Genomic DNA, 17,902 nt, shown 5'->3' with positions numbered 1-17,902 from the left:
CTAGAAGTTGTATTTTCTATATCATTAATTCCAATATCCACAATAAGAAGTGTCACGTAAAACTGATTCAGGTCTACAAGAGTAGATGCTTTCGAACTCTAATTTCTACCTTTCATGGAGGGAAATCAGGTTTTTTGGCTATAGACTATGCAGGTTAACTAGTTTTTTATTTTGTTCTGTTTTTCTCCTGGAAGAGACTTTCAATCAGGTCAAATCAGACAGTCAGTCTTCCTGTGTCCATTCATTAATCTTGCCTGAGGAGTGCCATTTTCTGCCTCTCTTGTGACCCTGAAGTTACAAGGTCTTTCTACCTCTGAAATATTTTGTCCGGTTTTTCTTCTCATTGTGTAAAAAAAGTAAAATCAAATTAAAATTTTACTTTAAATGTGATTTGAACATATATAACAAGAACATATATGGAATTTTACTAGGCATGAAGGCAAAATTTTTTGCTAGACTACAGCTGCAGTAACCCATAATCTGAATAATTTACAGATTGTATTGGATCTTACTTACTGTGACATTTAGTCTGTGGGTTCATTCACTGCTAAGTAAGTAGTGGAATGAAACATTAAGCTTACCCAGAATGAGTGTGGCAACTATTAAAATTGTAGCTAAAAACGAACAGTCACTTTTAAAGAGGTACCGCTAATTTCCATTCAAATTCAAATTATTTTGGAAGACATTTTCAGATGTGTTACAATCAGGAAAGACAGGAGTGTACAGCTCCCGTAATTCCTGGTTTGGGATCACTGGCAGGAGATAACGCATCAGAATAGATTTGAAGATTTGGTTTCTGACAGAAAGCTTCGGAAGTACTTATTTACAATTTATTCTGTTTCACAGCCAAAGAAATGCAATTTCATTGCTTTGTGGAGTGAAAACAGTCATTGCCTTACAATAAATCTGGAGCTGGTATTACCACCTTGACTCTCTTTTGAAAGAGTTTGAAAGTCTTGTGTTTTAGACTTGTGCATGGCAGATTGGCTGCATAAATATAAATAATTAATTTCTGCTCAAAGAAGGAACTTCTGTCAATTACTTAAACAAAACTTATTAAGATACAGAGCTCTATATTCAGCTAATTAACACTGCTTTGCCATTCAGCCAGCGCTGAGATCTCACATGAGTATCTTTTCTTTCTCTAGTCATCAGTTAAAAAGCAAGCAGTGACATAAAAACTGATCCCTCCATGCTTTATCTTTCAACATGCACATAGTTCGAGTTGAAAGCTGGGCACTGCACTGCTGAATTCAGCAGTGATCTGAGAATTTTTAAGTCCACCTTTACCATTTCCATTAGCATGGCTGCCTTATTAGTGCAGACTAGAAATGTGACCTTTGTTACAGCTAATAAACTTGCTTGACCTTGGTAGGCAGCATGTTCCAACACTCAGTACAGGCTTCCTACTGCATACCATGAGTTAAATAGATCGCAGCTAGGAACTGGCCTGCTTCCTGTGGAGCTCAAACAATGGACAGGTATCTGGTAGACACAGCCAAAGTCCCTGTGTAAATCTTGTCCAAAATACCTGAGCCTCGAGCAACTAACAATGTAGGTCCCATGTGCACACAAGTCTTGAATCCCACCTTCTTTTCATGCTTTTAATTCTTACTCAGTCTTGCAGAGGTCTTTATTTCATGCAGACACCATATAGCAAATTTCACTGTTTCTTACATCTGACTTACATAATGTGTTTTGTTACAATAATTATTTTCCCATTTAATGGGAAAAATGAGTATAGCAGTGATATTAGTAGTCCTGGATAATTTTTTTTTTTTTTTCCTTCTGTATTTAAAGGAAATGGAATAACCTCAACAGGAATGTTGAAGGAGCCTATCCAGGGCATCTGCTCAAGAATCTTCCCTATCTGTCCCAGGTAGAGACTGCCATACTGTTGGGTGTCTGCAGGCAGCATCAGACCAGCTTTTAAATGCTGCTGTGTTGACCCCCAGGTCTCTCCACCTGATACAGATTTTCCAGCTTTTTTTATACTTCTTATCAAACAAAGTCTCCTGTGTCAAAAGAACAGTTATTCTCAGAGAGACCACCATGCCTCTTGACTCCACAAAGGGCATACACTCACTTGTAAGTACCCATGCACTACCTGGCACAGAGCCAGCCAAGATTCACCAAATCAGCTGTGTCACAGGATTTTTCAGCCCTTGTACAATAGGACAGCACAGAAATTCTGCCCTGTGTTTTCATTCTCCTCTCTTTGCAGGCATACCAGGCAGCGACTATATCAATGCCAACTACATAGATGGATACAGGAAGCAGAATGCTTATATAGCAACGCAGGGGGCATTGCCAGAAACCTTTGGTGACTTCTGGAGAATGATGTGGGAACAACGAGGTGCAACTGTCGTCATGATGACAAAACTAGAGGAGAGGTCCAGGGTAAGGAAAGCTTAAGCAAGGCTAATAATATTGTGCCTGAGTTACCACTAATCTAAGTTTTTTGTTTCCTTCATGTATGTTTGCCTGCTTTCTTTATATGTGTAAAAACTGATTTTTTTTAGGTTACCACGAGTTAAAAGTGTCTATACTATGAAAATCACTAACATATAGGAAATCTTGCTTTCACTATGAAACTACAAAGTCATGCCACTTATCTAGTATTCTTTTATACTCTGGAAAACTTTTAAATTTTTGATCACAGTGATTTTGGTGGGTTGTTTTCTGTTTTAATCATGTTGGAAATTTTAGGAGGTGACCAAAAGAGTTATTTCCTCTGTAGTAATAGGAATATGATCGTACCATCCTGTTACGAGGAAGTGAATGTACGTCAACAGCATTCAGTTCTCAATTTTAAATGGTATAGATTCAGCATTATTTAACATCAGCAAGGACTTGGATTTGTTGAGAAATGGGGTTTTTTTGAGCACATGCTGGTAGCTAGGAAAACTACAATAACAAATGCAATAAAAGAATACAAAATTATCTGTGGTATTTCAAATTCAATTTTGCAGACCAAGGTAAAAATAGGAAAGTAAAGCACTAAAACATAAGGATATTGTTCTGATAATAGCATAAGGATACTATTTAAATAATAGAACCATAGATTCTATTATTAGAAGAGTTATAATAAAATATGTGCTATATGTAAAGGGAAATTAAAAATAGTAACTTGTTTTTGTTATAAGATAAAAAGGTGATAGAAAGAGTAGTAACAGACCATGGTGTGTTGCATGAATATTTACTAGTGGGTCCATATTTGGTGGCATTTATCAGTTCTAAGAGTGGATGTTATTGGAGAGGAGAGCGTAAAAGGGGAAAAAATAAAAGAGAAGAAGAAGAAGAGAAAGATGGGGAGAAAAAGAAATGGGAAAACTCATCCTCAGCAGCCAATCAGGAAGACAAACGAGTACTTTGCCCTCAGTCGTGTTCCTCCACCCAACTTTTTCCACAGTAACTGTATGTTGTGTTGAGATGGACTTGCAGTCTTCATGGGTTGTTTGTGCTCATGATGCTGTTACCATTGCTGGGAGCACACGTTGGCTAGGGAGAGTGCTACACAGCTGGTTCATTGCTGAGCTTTCTACAAACACATTTATGAGTCCTATATCACTAGCCAGAAACTTCAACAAAACGTAGAAATCAGAAAGGGGGAGAAAGAAGGGGTGATTCTAACATCAGTGGTAATCACTTCCCTTGAGACCCTGCCATAACAACAGTAGGAGGGTTTTCAAATCCAGGAGATGAATAACAAACAGGAGTGTCACAGGAAAAACACTGCCACAATCATTCTGATGTACACTGTTCTGGAAGTTTGTGTGAAGGGATAGGAAGCTGCAAGTGGGAAGCAGGCTGCAGGACTGCAGGTGGAAGGTGGGAAAAGCTAAGGTATTGAAGGCTCTGTGCAATGAGTTAAAAAGTGCCATAAATACAGAGGATCAAGAACAGTTCAGTAATACAGAAAGAGATTAGGGAGGAGGATCAAAGATTTATCATCCAGAAAGGTTTTAAATCAGTAAAAGTATCTTATGGAGGTAACTAGATAGTAGTTGATATTTCAGTAGTTCATGGATGAGCTCCATTTCAAAATGAAAATGTTTTAGCATGTGTAAGCTTGGAACAGGGTGGAGTGCACCGTAAAGCCTAATGCCGTACTGTGTTGGCATTGATGTCTTTTTCATATGCTTGGATACCTGTAATTGCAATGATTACATAACTTGAACCTCTTGGCAGCAGTCATTCCTTTCTGGAGGCTTACCAAAACACATATATATCTATTCTTTTACCCTTTCCATCATTTCTAAAAGTAGAGTAGGCTTTATGCAGTTCAAGCAATGTATAGCATTCTAATTATAGAATCACTTCCCACGTGTAACTTCAACCCACATTAACACCACTGCCTTTACATACCTTATGTCAATTAGTACATAGCAGTGGGTAATTTTAGTAGAATTTTTAATTTTATCTTGGGTCTACAGGCCTTGTGTAGTCCTGGAACTGCCTGTTTGGAATTGAAAAAATGAAATTTTTCCCATTTCTTCACTACTTAATTCTTTAAAGTTGCTGTTAAATGACACCAGATCAAAGAAAAAATCTGATTATAATAAGCAGCCCATTGCAAAAGGTATACTTAAGTACTTGAGAGTTTGTCTTAATACTGCAGGCCACAGGCAACCACTGTCTAGAAAGACATTTTGATGTAACTAAATGAAATTCTTCTCATTCTCTCCAATAATTGCCTAGCAGAGTTTTAAGCTAACTCTAGCCTTTGTTGGCTGCACCCTAAAAAAACACTGATCAGAATAGTAATCACCTCCAGAAGTGATTAGCATTCAGAAGCAGTATGTTCCCTAAGTGGAATGAGAAGCTAGACATTCTAGTCAATGGATTGCTCCTGCATTCAATGCTTATGTTTGTGTATTTTTTTATGCATAATTTAGCGCCTTCTGTGTTCATAGGCTGAATTTGATGCATTCAATGCAGAGCATTGCATACCACCTATCCAGTACATAACTCAGCTCCCACACTCAGAGTCTGCAGCTCTGTAAATTTGGCATACCAGTTACCTCTTCTAATACAGTAGCTGCACATAATGTAATTAATGGTATTGATGGTGAGACAGCAGTGGGAATCCCTGTGTAGGAAGAAAACCCAGTGATGACATTTCATTGCTATTTTTTCCTCATGCTATCATTTTTATATAGCATATTTTTATAGCAGAAAAACAAGTGAGATTTCAAACATGAAATATAACCACTGTTACATATCATTAGGGATGAAGAGCTTTGCTAATTTTGTTTCTCTTTTCCTTTTGATTCTGTTTTGATTGCTTTTGTGTCTTGGCAGCCTGATCATTATTTCTGCTGCAAGGCAAGATTGTTTCTCCCTGGGACTTTCTGCTTTCCATCTCCATGTCGTCATTTCTGTTTAGCTAGCTTTTTTTCATCATGTAGTCCTGCAGCCTGGTATCAGCCTTTTTAACCTGGACTGCATAGATAAAGATGAGGATTTTAATTGCATCTGCAGAAACAAAGTTGGTTCATTAGCATGTGTTAGATGTCTGAGTGACTGCAGATTTGAGAATGTTCATATTTTACAGCTGAGTAGATCAAATGAAGATGTTACAGTGAATTCATTATTTGTTTGCCTATAAGGAAGCTAAAGGAAAAAAAAGATCTTTCACTTCTAACCTTTCACACTTACTTGGTTTCATATTAAATGTCATCACCTGAATTTCCCTTGACCTAAGCCAGACTGCAGCGAGAAAGTCAGTCCCATCATTCAGCTACCATGAAAATAATTTGTATCAAAAAGGATTATACACACTGGCAGTGCCTGGAACAGGGTTAGTAGCATTTTTGTCACAGATATGAGTTTAATCTTTGTGAAATAAAAGAACAATATTGAAGGTTGTAAATTAGAGATTTAAAAAAAGCAGTACTGTGTTATACTAAGGAAATATGTAAAACATGTAAAGCTTTAATGTGGATACTTCTCTTTCCCACTTCTCTGTCTTGTCTTCTACCCCAAGCAGTGCAGACTAGATTTTTTTGTTGTTGTTTTTTGGGGGTTTTTTGTTCCTCTCAACTAATTGAATGTTCTGAGTACTCATGTGCTATAGTGAATTTTATGAATGATCAGCTGAAAAATCTCCTTTTATAGCAAAAGATAACACGGCCTCCAACCAGAAACATTTAGTCCTGCCACCTTTTTCAGGGTGGGATACTGTTGTAGATTGTCCATTTGCAAGAGAATACAATCCTTTCCTTCTTTGTTTTGTAATTCTGTATTTGGAATACATTTGCTATGTTGTCTTGGAACTGATAGAAAATAGTTTGTTCCTTAACCTCATTACAGTATTTTCTATATTGGGACCCCAGTTTCTCAGTTTAAAATCTTTTGACAAAAAAACCCAATCAGGTCACAGCTAAATGACAGTATAATGACACTACCAAGTATTCAAATATTCACAGGTAAATGACAGTATAATGTCAATATCAAGTATTCAAATACTGAGAGGAAGGCTTTAGTTTTCATAATGATACTATCAGCTTCGTTAAAATTTGCTAATGAGTAAATGAATACATGAGAAAACTACATTTGTGGCAATCTGTTAGCCTGGTCCAAACACCTGTTTGACTGTCATGAAGTAGATATCATCATCAATATTATAAGCAAAAAATATCTGTCTCGGTTTGAAAGACAGGTGTCTGCTAAGGAAAGCAGGAGCCCCTCTTGGAATGGCAGATGCGACCCCCCTTCCCTCCAAGTTACTATAACTTTGAAATCAAGGGGCTTTTAGGCAAAGATGTGGAAAATAGGAATAACAGTTCTTTACTATTATATATCTGTACGTGTATAACAAGCAAACAAACAACAATAACTATGGCAGTAACAGCAATCACAAACCCAGTGCCAGCCCTCTCGGCTGGCGGGGCCCTTTCCCCCGGGGGGCAGGTCCGATGGTTCCCCCGCCGCTGCAGGGGGCGCTCCGGAGCGAGCTCGGGGAGCACGCGGCAATGGCGCCCTGGGATCCCGGGGAAGGATGGAACAAAAAAAGCTTCACAAACCCCTGATCCCAGTGTCCGGCCAGACCCTCGGGAACAGCAGGCTGGAACGGCAGGCTGGAACGGCCTTGTGATGAAGTTAGTTCTCTATTTGTTTTGCAGAGCTTCTGAAGCAAATTTCAGGTCTTTCCTTCTAAATATGTTTGGGTAATACTGGAGGTATTGCTTGTCAAAATATTGCATCAAAAATAAGTGACAATAAGATGTCTTCACTAAAGGAGTAGAGAAGTCAGCAGTAGGTGCACTTAAAAATTCTTTTAACAATATTATCAATACGGTCCCAATATGCACCTGTATTCCACTGTATTTAGGCAAATTGTAATTTATTTTTGAAGAAAACTTTCACTGATGTTTCTTATTGGGCAGCACAGGCGTGTAAAAGTGTGCTGGTTTTTTTAAGTTGTGAAATGTATTTAAACATAGGAAAATACAAAAAGAAATTTTAGCTATGCTTTGTAGCAACTGAAAAAATTATACATGTCTTTATCTTGTAAGTGGTAAGTTAACTTATCAGTCAGCAGATATCAGTAGATAGGACAGGTTGCAGATGGCATTTTTCATACTGAATTGTATTGTTTTACTAAAGAGGAATTAAATGTGCCATTTTGTAATTTTTCATTCCCTAGTTTTAATGGCAAACTAATACCTTCTGTATCAATAATGTACTATCAGAATTTTATTTCACTTCTGTAGTGCTTACTGTATGCTAAGATATGAGTTAGATGAAGAATGAATGAGAGAACTGAGGGGAAAAAAAAGAAAAACACAAAATCAAGTACACCATGTGTTCACCAGATTTACAAAAATAAAAATAAACATGTGTAGGTTTGTACTGATTTTTTTTTCACTGTAACAGAATGCCATGGCCACAGTCCAAGAATTCCTACACCATTGTACGGGGTGAAGTCACCAGTTGTAATGTCAGAATTGTAACACTTAACCATAACTGTTTATTATGGAAGGATTCTCAGAGGCACAAGGGCAGGAACATGGTCAGCTCTCACTGAAATGCAGTCAGTCATAGGTGCTTAATGTATGTAAGAATCTAACCCAAAAATGCTTAGAGTTCATTTTCTAGGCACATTTCAAGGGGAAGTGCTGTGCCAAGGTGCCTCAGCTAAAACTCAGACTGTTAATATCATCCAGTAAAATAGCTATGGAAATGCCATACTCTAAGGAGGGTTAATTTTGTGTGAAGGAATTGCTTTTACACACTGCATAGGCTGGAAGTCTGGTTATTTGAAGTTGAGAACATCCAGAATTAATGCCCCATGTGAAAAGATGTTGGTAAATTACAGAGAATCTAGAAGAGAACAGTAATGATCAGATGTTGGAGAAATAGTCAGAAATATTTTTATTTGTTCTATATATATATGAGAGTGAAGGAAATCACAGTAGCCTTCCAGCATGTTAAAAGCTGTTAAAAAATTTCATAGTAATCAGCCATTTTCCCTGCCTGTGGGGCTTTAAGGAGGAAGAAATAAACTTTGCAGCAAAGATGATTTATTCTGAACTATTAAAGAACTTCCAAAATGTAATGTCATGAATGGAGGAAGCTTTGTAGGATATTTTGTGCAGTCTCTTCCATTGTAAGATTTCAAGAACTGTTTGCACCAGAGTCTTACCTGAAATTATTTCAAGCTGGCAATACCTGGTATTGCCAAAAGTATTTTTCAAGGCAACCATCTAGGTTTTTGTGTTACTCTGTGTGGTTTCTTTTAGCTGTTAGGGTAAACTGATGGTTTTCTATAAAAATACCATTTCCATGAGGCAGCTGTATAGCAAGTGGTTGAGTCGAAACCATATTCTAGCTCTGTAATTTGACTTTATTCTCTTAGCTCCTTTGCTTTGTGCTTGAGGTTAGACATATGTTACTATGTCCCATAATTCTTCTCTTAATACAGACAGAGTATGCCACATGTAGAAATTGCCCATTAGCATTTTGAGTTAGAAGATTAAAAATTCTGCTTATTTGTTTTCAAAATTCAGTGACTGTAAAATCTTAGAATCATTAAGGTTGGAAAAGACCTTCAAGGTCATCAAATCCAACCTTTTACCAAATGTCCACTGAACTATATCACAAAGTGCCATGTCCACTCGTTTTTTGGACACTTCCAGGGATGGTGACTCCACCATTTCCCTGGGAAGCCTGTTCCAGTGCTTAATCACTTTTTCAGTGAATAAACTTTTCTGATATACAACTTGAACCTCCCCTGGTGCAGTTTGACACCATTTCCTCTTGTCCTGTTCCTAGTTGCCTGAAAAAACAGATCAACCCCTACCTCACCACAACCTCCTTTCTAGAGGTAGTTCTAGAGCACAACAAGGTAGCCCCTGAACCTTCTTTTCTCCAGACTGAACAGCCATTGTATCCTCAGCCACTCTTCATAGGACTTTTGTTTGAGACCCTTCAGCATCTTTGCAGCCCTTCTCTGGACACATAATTAGTTCATGTTTGGTTTAGCATAGTACTGTGTTACTTCAGGGCACGGTATCCTGTCAAGCAGTTTGAGGCTTGAAAACGTCCATGAGTGATTTTAGTATTGTTTATCAAAAAATAATCCTACTTTTCCTTGTCTGGCAGATTATGGTGAAAAACTCAAGGCCAGTTCTCCTTTCTGGCAAGCAATAAATCATGAAAATTTAAGTTCTTCCAACAGATGTCTCTGAAAGAGAATATTATGATTTATACTTTGCATCATTTATAGAGCTTGCCCTATGTTCTAAGAAAGTTAATGGATGCAGCTGGGTATGAGGTTGGTATTCAATGCTTTTGCTAGGGTAATTTTCTGGTTAATGTAACAGGAACTGTATGAAATACATTTATGAGATTAAGAATTTTATCTGTGTATTAAAGTAGCTATAGAAAGCTCACCATGACTTGAAGTTCCATTCAAGAATCAAAATCCAGAATAAGACCTCTAGATCCCTGAAATGCTTTCCAATGTGCCTTTCCTTGTATTAGTTCTGTTTTAAGTGAACCAAAACCAGAATAATAGAATTTTTTTGATCTATTGTTTCTTTCTTTTGATCCTTTTGTTTCATTGATATTTTATATAATACTCATATCAGCTTAGAGATATCTCTCTTTTATGGAAAATACTAGATCTTTATTAAAGCACTTGAATAGCAGGCTGAATTGGAATTGTTCAATATGTTCTTCATCCTGTAATATCTTATTCAGTGAAAGGATTATTCAGGCTGCACACAGTGATCAGCCTTGAGTACAAGAGGATGAAACAAAAAGCAGTCAGCACATTCACTTTTCCAGTCAGTCCATTCATTTAAACCTTTTCAAGACCTTTTTGGAAAATCTTGCTGAACTTAACTGTTTGACAGACTCATCCTTCAAAATGAGTTCATTAAAACCATGGCTTCCCTGCTGTTAGAAAGAGCTCAAAAAGGGCATCTCACATTGATATCAGCAATACAGTTTTGAACTGTACCTTGCTTGTATAGATGAAGATAAAAATTGAGATAGAGAACACTTTTTTTCATAAGGATCAGAATTGAAACAGTTTGGGGATAATCTCTTTAATTTATCAATTATGTGTCAATATTAACTTTTAGCCTACTAATCGTATCTCAGAAATTTCAGAAAGTAGGGGTGTACTGAGGGTGGATTTGAAGCCTTCGTAGAGGACTAAAGTTTGCTGTGAATTGATTAGTCTATGGTTCATTTATGTTGCCTCCAAATTCTGCTTATAACTTTTTTTCGTGACTACTGTAATTAAGACCAAAATCTAAAACTTACTTATCACTATGAGTTTATATTTTAATCTTTCATTTAGACTTAGACTGAAGTCAGAGAGTGACACTAGAGCAAATCTTTTTCAAATAAGATCTAAAAATGTGGTTTTATATTCTGATTTTATTTTTTTATCTTTGCTTTATAATCTCAAATACTATTGTCAGTGTCTCTGAGCTTTAGAGTCAAATCAGCCTAATCTTTAGGTGGCAAGGCATTGTTGCAAAAAAGGAAATGGCTTCAGAGTAACATCTGTTTGGAGACAGAACATTAGCTGAAATGTCTGAGGCAGTAAACTAGCCTGATAGGGTTTGAGATAGGCTCCATCACCAACAACTGGCACTACCATTCTTATTGCATAGTTATTATTACCATTCAACATCATTTGAGAGACACTTTATTCTTCTTCCTTAAGTGAAGGAAGATCATCTGAAAATACTATCGAAATTTTTGACTGCAAAAGGCTTATTTTAGTAAGAAAACCAGTGCAAGAAATTTGTTACGTACTACTGATATTTTGTGTTCTAGATGCAGCATAATTCTGTTCCTAATTTGCTCTTCTTAGCAAATAATGTGCTATATGTGTCTGCCTGATACTAGTTTACTGTCTCTTTCCTGATCTGTGTTTTGTCCTTATAATCTTAGATAGCCTGTAACAGCTGGTTCATGTGATAAGAATCACCTGAAGTAGCTTTTCAGCCTGAATGACGGAACTTTATACTAGAAAATTATTTCTCTACCCTTGAATGTCAGGAATTTTTGTATTCATATGTTCATATGGAAATACACTTCCTTCAGCTCTGTTGATGCATTAGTGTCACGTTCTCTAGTGTCTATGACTTGCTGAAGTGTGAATATCCAGGAATATTAGGGACTCTGTAGCTGAAACCCTTCAAGTCTGGAAATGTCTCAAGCTTCTCATTTTTAATGGAAAAGGAAGCATTTACATTTTCTTACAGCTTTGCTTTCAGTGAATACTTGTGCTTCCATGAAGAGCAAGGATTTGCATGCTCTGAATGGAAGAAATGTAAAGAAAGAAAATATGTGTATGTTTGAGAGGCAGATTAAGAGAATGTGCCTATCACTACTTATACATTATAGTTACATCTACTAGTGTGGTACTTAAAAAGATTTCTTAATATAACTTATTAGTTTTTTGAGAGCTGCTCTGATGTTGTATGTAGTGGTTTTGGCAGTGTGCAACTTATGATCATGAGATAGCGAAATAGTAGTAAAAGGCATGCTTGTCAGTACTTCTAATTTAATTTCTCTTTAAAAAACACTCTTTTAAATCACCAGTGAATTATTTCACACTCGTGTCTGCTTCATTCATCTTGCCATCTTTGGGGGCAGGCAAGAGAACATTAGATAATTAGTGGTATAAGCTGTTCTCATGTACAGTTAGTGGCACAGAAAAACTCTCATTGGGTGCAGGTGAATATAGTCTGCCAGGGAAAAGAACAACACTTAGAACTTGGAGCTACATGGATAAGAGAAAGATGAGGACTATGAGGTGAGGACTCATCAAAGGTATATTAGAAAAAAACTATTAAAAACACTGTAATTGTATGTCTGGGGAGGGCTAGTATTATCATCACCATGCTTTGCCATGTTAATTTTTTTTCCAAACAATTTACACAAGCAAGGAAGAAATGGCCCTTACTACGGAGAAATTAAACACAGACCAAAAAGCTAAAGCAAGAACACATTTGGCAAAAAATTTCAAAACTGTCTTGTTGACATTTAGTGTTAAATTTTGGATGACTCAAGGGGGTTGAGAATTTTTTTCTGAAAAGAACATAGAATATGTAACCTCTCCCACTTCGAGAGCCAAAGACTGGGATCTGAATATGGAATAAAATATTTGAAAAGAACTCTGTCTCAGAAAGTAGTGTCTTACCAATTAACTTGTATTATCTGGTCCTCTGCTGCCAGTGTAGTCCAATAGAAAACATTGTTTGATCTCTCACAAAGATAAATTGGACTCTAAATTGTTAGGAGTATTGGGAATATAAGGTTTATGATCACAGAGCAAAAGAGTGTAGGAGACACATAAGGACACATGTCTGAAGAAGACCTCTTATTCTGAGAAAAATCAATAGGCACAAGGGACAAAAGGTGCACTTCAATCCACTTATGCTTCTTGTGCTCTTCCAGAAGGTCAAATCCACATCAACCTGAAATCAGGTTTTCTTTCTAAAAGTATTGATACCTATTTTCATCAGTTTCCACTTTCAAATAATATATATACTACTCTTCGAATTGAGTTTCTTATTGAACACTTAGTGGCTGCTTCCAGCAGCAGTCCTCTGCATCATGTAGCTCTCACAGAAAGTATTTTAGAAAAATTATACCATAATTGCAGTTTATGTTAGATAAACTAGTACATTAAAAAACCCCAAACAAAATCTGCACCTAAAGGAGAACACACATTTATTTTTCCCCAGCCTAACTGAAAAGAGGTTGTCTATAGCCTTCTAAGTCCAAGTATATTCTTAACTTTAGATTACTCTACAAAATAAAAATAAAACAAACATTTTCTGTCCTTTTCAAGATGGTCAGATTTTGTTGTTAGCAAACTGCAAGCTGGTTAATTTTTCAGGAATGCTTTCTGGAACCTGGTACTGCTTCTATGAGCATACAATTTATATGTGAGAACTGCAGGGTGAAGAAAAGAACTACATATTTAGGCATGCAAAGGCACAGCTACACTTTTCTTCCGTGTTTTAATTAAAAATAAGTTTTTATTAATTAAAAAACCTTCAAAAAAACCAGGTTTAGTTAGAGGTTTATACTAAACCTATAGCTACTAAGATTACAAATTACAGTTATTATGTATCAACATTTTCCATGAAAAAATATGTCATTCTATGGGAATTAATAAACAATAAACCGCAACCTGTTCATTTAAAATACAGGTAACCAATATAGACATGTTGCATTGTTTCTATATTAATGATAAAGTGAAACTAGATTTACTGTAATTATATTTAAATGTCTCAATTGAAAACGTGCTTTTTAGTTTGGTTTATGAAGACCAAGGGGGCAAGTACTAGGAAACTTGCAAATAAATCACCGATATTTGTGAACTATTTGCAATACTTACTCTTTCAATAAATGACACAAGTAAGTAATTAATTCCTCTTAATAAGAGAATTTTTTTGCTATGAATCCCATTTTTTAACAGGGCAGTATCAGTAAACATTTTTAGTTACTTTGTTGCAATTCCCTATCTATAAATTAAACTATCATTTCCTGTAAAAAATTGCTTCCCTTTATTTTGCCACTAATGAATTCTTATCACCTGCTTCAGTGGCTAGAATTTTTTTTCCTCTCTATCTAGATTACTTCTTCTGAGACTCTGATTTGTGAACCGTTAATGATCTGTGACCTCTGAGCCTCAAAATAAAATGATCTGTGAGCAAAAGCTATTTGGGACTGGAGAGTTGGAAAGCATACCAAGTCTTTTTTCAATAAGTACTGTGTAGAATGAAAAACCTGGAGAGCACATGAGTTTCAAAGATGCATATCTTAATTTTCCATTTTCAGGAAATAATCAGTTTTTCTCGTGGATTAGCATGACAATTCACTTTTTTTTCTGGGAATATTGTGCAATATTCTGCCTTTGATGTTTTTTACATTTATTATCTTCTCATTGAATTTGGTATGAATCTGGCTTAGAGTGATTAATGAAAATATTTATTAAAAAAAATAATGTTATTACTGGACCCAGTTTAAACTTCTTTTCTGTACTGTAGGCAGGGCTAATTGGTAAGAATGTATTGTTATAAATAGAATAGAGATTGACTGTCTCAGTTTCACCTATCAGCCACTGAAAGTAAAATGTTTTTAGTTACCTGACCTCCATACTGCTTTGTACTGCATTTTCTGATGGGTTTAAGGGTTCATAATTTCTATTTTCTTAACAGCTTTCATTGTAAATACCCTTTTTAACTGTAACAAATTATTGAGCCTTAGAAATGATGATAAAAATATGGTTCTCTTACGTGTCATCGTATACAGAATTATTGCATTTTTAATATTCTAAACTATAGAACTTTAAAATGAAGATTCCTCTGAATGAAATGTTCTGTGTTTATTAAAATTTTAAAATTTTTAAACACCAAACCATGTTTTTTTAAATGCCTGTGGACCCAATTTCATTATATGCTTCTTTTCTGATGAACACTGATCTCAGAAGGAATTTTTTTTCTCACAGTCCACTTAATATGATGCCCTTTCATTTATCAGTGTACTGAAATTATTTCTAAAAAATCCATGTTTCTACTGAGCTATTTCTATAGATAATAAATATTAACATCCAAGCAATATTTTATAAGTTTGGGGACTAATGTAAAATATATCAGATGTTAAAAAAAGTTCCATCTATGTCAAAGGGATTAGTACTGTTACTAAATTCTGGACTGTGAAAGGTGAAGATATAGGTCATATTTTAAGCTACTTTAAATTTTTTTTTTCTGCATTGTATCTATGCTTACTAGCATTTCCCTATTATCTGTCCTACTGAACTCACCCATTATGGAAGAAGACATTACACAAACTACTACCAGACGAGTAGTTCTTGTGGATGATAAAATAAATTTCTTGTGTTGGAAGTTGGCCATTCTATCTCCACATACTTTTAAAACCTATGGTGATATACACTCAGATATGTAGTAAATTTCAGCATTAAATGTATTAAATGTTAACTTTTTTCACTGCAGGTGAAGTGTGATCAATACTGGCCAAGCAGAGGCACAGAAACTTATGGACTAATCCAAGTGACCCTTCTAGACACTGTTGAATTGGCAACCTACTGTGTTCGTACATTTGCACTTTACAAGGTATATATACTTACATATGCTTACTATATACTTTTAAGTTGAAAGGCTGGCTATTTTTTCACTCCCCTCCCATTCCTTCCTTCCTATCACCTATCTCCCTCCTGTCACCTTGTCCTCCTTCTTCCTTCTGCTTCCTGCCTTCCCTGCCTTCCCTGCCTTCCCTGCCTTCCCTGCCTTCCCTGCGTGCCTTTTCCCCTTACTTCTTACTCCCTTTCTCCCCTTCCCCTCCTTTCACTTTTCTCCCTTTTTTCCTTCTAACAGCACTGAACATTGAGACTTCTACATTTTCCTTATAACATGAAGTTTTGTAAGTTAATGCAGAGCTGTCACCATGAAAAACCTGAATACTAAGTCGCTGGCACTTGTGGTGCACAAGTGTGCATTACAGTTAATGATCTTACATTGTTTGAATCTGTAATTTGGATTTTTCTCCATAGCCTGAGTTCTTTTTCTTTCTGGCTCTGAATACTATTTAAATAATTTTCACTGGTGTATATGTTTCTGCAATTGTTTCATTGAAAAGTGCCAATACCATCTCAAGTGGCAGTTTTGTCATGAAACTTTTAAATTTCGTAGAATGGCTCAAGTGAGAAAAGGGAAGTGAGGCAATTCCAGTTCACTGCCTGGCCTGACCATGGTGTCCCAGAACACCCAACACCATTCTTAGCTTTCCTGCGACGAGTCAAGACTTGCAACCCACCTGATGCCGGACCTATGGTTGTGCATTGCAGGTAAGCCCAAAAGTTTCTTCAAAGCATTGTGTGTCAAGGTTACTGCTTTCTGTTTGGTTGCAGACAAAAGTATGATTTTCTTTCAAATGACTTCTGAGTCTGTCAAAGAAAAAGATGGTTGAATTGCAAATCAAGGACCTGAGTATGGCACTGCCAACTTGGGTAGGCTAGAATTATTTTATTTGGTCTATGCACAATTAATTTAATTTTAGAACATCAAATGATCTCCAGGGAGGATGTGCGCAGGGAAATACAAATGTATCTGTGGCATTCAGAATGTGATGTGAAAAAGGAACAGGATGGTATTGGCTTAAGAGCCTAAGTACTGAAGAAAGTGTGTTTTAAGCAATGAAACAGTTTTTGAAATTATTACTTATATTGTGTGGGAAAGTAGCAAACATGAGAATTAAGATAGATAAATTCAAAGTTTCACTGAAAATAGGTAAGACCTAAAATCTGTATTCAAGGTTAAATCCTCAGTTTAGGACTTTGAGGAGCTGAAAGTGCAAAGGATTTACCTGGGGAGCAAGCTGAACCCTGTTCCAGGGAAATGAGTGCTCCATGCTTTTTGCAAAGTAGCAAACCTTCTCAGGCATTATAAGGTATGAATTAATAAAATCTGAAGAAAAAAAGTCAGCAGCTCTCAATGTTGTGGGACTAAAGAGAACGAAGAGGAAGAGATATGGCTTCTTTGGAATTTGCTGAACAGATCTTTGAGAAAGCCTTAAAATCATGTTGATAAGGACATTATCAGAACATATGTACCAATTCAGATAGAAATAAACCCCAAGATGGGTTCCCTCATTCCAGGGGTATGTTGTCATATGTTGTATAGCTTGCTGTGTAGCCCCTTTCAAAGCAAGTTCCTAAGATCACTGTTTTTTGTGAACTTCATTTTGGAATACCTTCAGTTAGTAAGGCTAAGAGCTACTACACACTGATGACTGAAGTTAAAAATGCTTAGCATATTTGAAAACCAGTCTTGCTTTTTCATCCAAAACCTGAGGAATAGTAGTTACAGCATACCACCATGTCTAGTTCTGACTTCTTAACATATTGAAAACCCAACCATGGAATCTGGTAATTTCAACACTTTTAAAGTGATTGCAAGAGGCTCCTGTGAACAAGACGGGAAAATAAAGTCAACAGGAAAACAAAATAAGCAGAACTTCAACGCTGAAAGGCACAGACTGTTTACAAAATACTAGAGAACATGGAACACAGATATTTAATGTTTATTGAAAAAACAGCATTAAAAATGTGGAATAATTATAAGTAATAACACAAATATATTCATAATGTTTGCTGAGTATTTCTTGAAGGGAGCCAAATCTTTTTGTACTTGCATTTACAGGGTCTTCAAACATTTTGATTATTGTCTAGGATTTTAGATTTCCTCAGAAACAACTTCATTAGCTTGATGCATGTATAAAATACCTCCAAAGTTGCTCGACAGTGAAGATGTTATACTCTAAATCAAAACCAAACTTAATAGAAGAAATGAATCTTCCCACTCTGGGAAAGACCTTAAGTTAGTATAATAGCCTAAATTAC

The 17,902-nt window shown here is 36.1% G+C and overlaps 1 protein-coding gene across 23 annotated transcripts in view; it reads left to right on the top strand.

The window, feature by feature from the left end:
* PTPRD (protein tyrosine phosphatase, receptor type D) overlaps window positions 1-17,902 on the top strand; it is a 1,188,396-nt gene that overhangs the window by 1,137,735 nt on the left and 32,759 nt on the right. For all 23 annotated transcript variants that reach the window (XM_017732862.1, XM_017732863.1, XM_017732840.1 and 20 more), the window contains 3 exons: window positions 2,225-2,400; window positions 15,498-15,617; window positions 16,194-16,348. In XM_017732862.1, coding sequence (XP_017588351.1) covers window positions 2,225-2,400; window positions 15,498-15,617; window positions 16,194-16,348 — 451 coding nt within the window. The remainder of the gene's footprint in view (window positions 1-2,224; window positions 2,401-15,497; window positions 15,618-16,193; window positions 16,349-17,902) is intronic.

Source organism: Corvus brachyrhynchos, unplaced genomic scaffold (genome assembly GCF_000691975.1).
Source record: "Corvus brachyrhynchos isolate BGI_N302 unplaced genomic scaffold, ASM69197v1 scaffold194, whole genome shotgun sequence".
NCBI lineage: Eukaryota > Metazoa > Chordata > Aves > Passeriformes > Corvidae > Corvus > Corvus brachyrhynchos.
Note: the sequence above shows the minus strand (reverse complement) of the source record. Positions and strands in the feature narration are given on the sequence as shown.